The sequence below is a fragment of the Eimeria acervulina genome, genomic scaffold, assembly GCF_000499425.1.
Source record: "Eimeria acervulina Houghton genomic scaffold, Eah_scaff1860, whole genome shotgun sequence".
Lineage (NCBI taxonomy): Eukaryota > Apicomplexa > Conoidasida > Eucoccidiorida > Eimeriidae > Eimeria > Eimeria acervulina.
The window spans coordinates 813-1,891 of NW_013550093.1; the positions used below are offsets into that span (position 1 = coordinate 813).

Here is a 1,079-nt window from a genome sequence, read left to right on the forward strand (position 1 = left end):
GCTGCTGGCGCTGCTGTGGTGTGCAGGTGCTGTTAGTATTTTTTCAGTGGGTGTACCAGCAGCAGCAGAAGTAGCAGTGGAAGCAGCAGCTGCAGCTGCAGCAGCAGCAGCTGTTGCTGCTGCTGCTGCTGCTGTGTGAATGTTGTTTGTGCTCAGCGTGGGTACTGAGGTGTACAGCTTTCCGGGTGTCTCTGCAGCTAACCACTCTCACTTCTTTTCACTCCTTTCCCCTGAAGAGCAAAAGCAACATCAGGGTCCCTAAACCCTAAACCCTAAACCCTAAACCCTAAACCCTTAACCCTAAACCTTAAACCCTAAACCCTAAACCCTAAACCCTAGCATTTCCCTTATACAAATGCTTATTCCATTTGGCAGCTCCGCTCTGTTTGCATTGCACATGAAAACAACACGGTTTAGGGTTTAGGGTTTGGGGTTTAGGGTTTACTGTCTAGTGTATATTGTTTATTGCTTATTTTTTTGTTTATTGTTTATTGTTTATTGTTTATTGCTTATTGTTAACATCTTGTTCGTTATTCCTTTTTCCTTACTCTGTATTATTTATTCTTTATTCTTTATTCTGGTTTAGGGTTTAGGGTTTAGGGTTTAGGGTTTAGGGTTTAGGGTTTGTGTGCAGAGGACTTAGCATACCGGGGCGAGCGTTGGCCTAGTTGGTGCCCTGAGCGTCTGTTTGCTCGTTTAGATGAAGAGTGGATAGAGACAATAAAGAAACAATTTAGCAGAAAAGAAGCAGAAGAATTTATTAAAGTAATTCATACCTCCCTATACACCCCAACTGCCTATACACCGCAATACAAACAACAATTATCGGCAGCGCTTCTTTTTCTTTCTGCTTACTGCTTTATTAGGGTTTATAAGGGTTTATTAGGGTTTATGAGGGTTTGTATCCACAGAAGAAGTTTAAGGGTTTAGGGTTTAGGGTTTATAAGGGGTTATAAGGGTTTATAAGGGTTTACGATGGTTTATTTGCGCAGAGGGAGAGTTTAGGGTTTATAATGGTTTTTAAGGATATATAAGGGTATATAGGGGCTTATGAGGGTTTTTAAGGGTTTATTGGGGTT

General features: G+C 41.5%; 1 protein-coding gene across 1 annotated transcript in view; it reads left to right on the forward strand.

Moving 5' to 3' along the window:
• Positions 1-668, forward strand: part of EAH_00063640 (hypothetical protein) — a gene marked incomplete at both ends in the record, with an annotated part of 1,376 nt that extends 708 nt beyond the window's left edge. Inside the window, 2 exons of the mRNA XM_013396785.1 lie at positions 157-161; positions 635-668. Of these exons, the coding sequence (XP_013252239.1) occupies positions 157-161; positions 635-668 (39 nt within the window). The remainder of the gene's footprint in view (positions 1-156; positions 162-634) is intronic.
• Between the last annotated feature and the right edge of the window lie 411 nt (positions 669-1,079).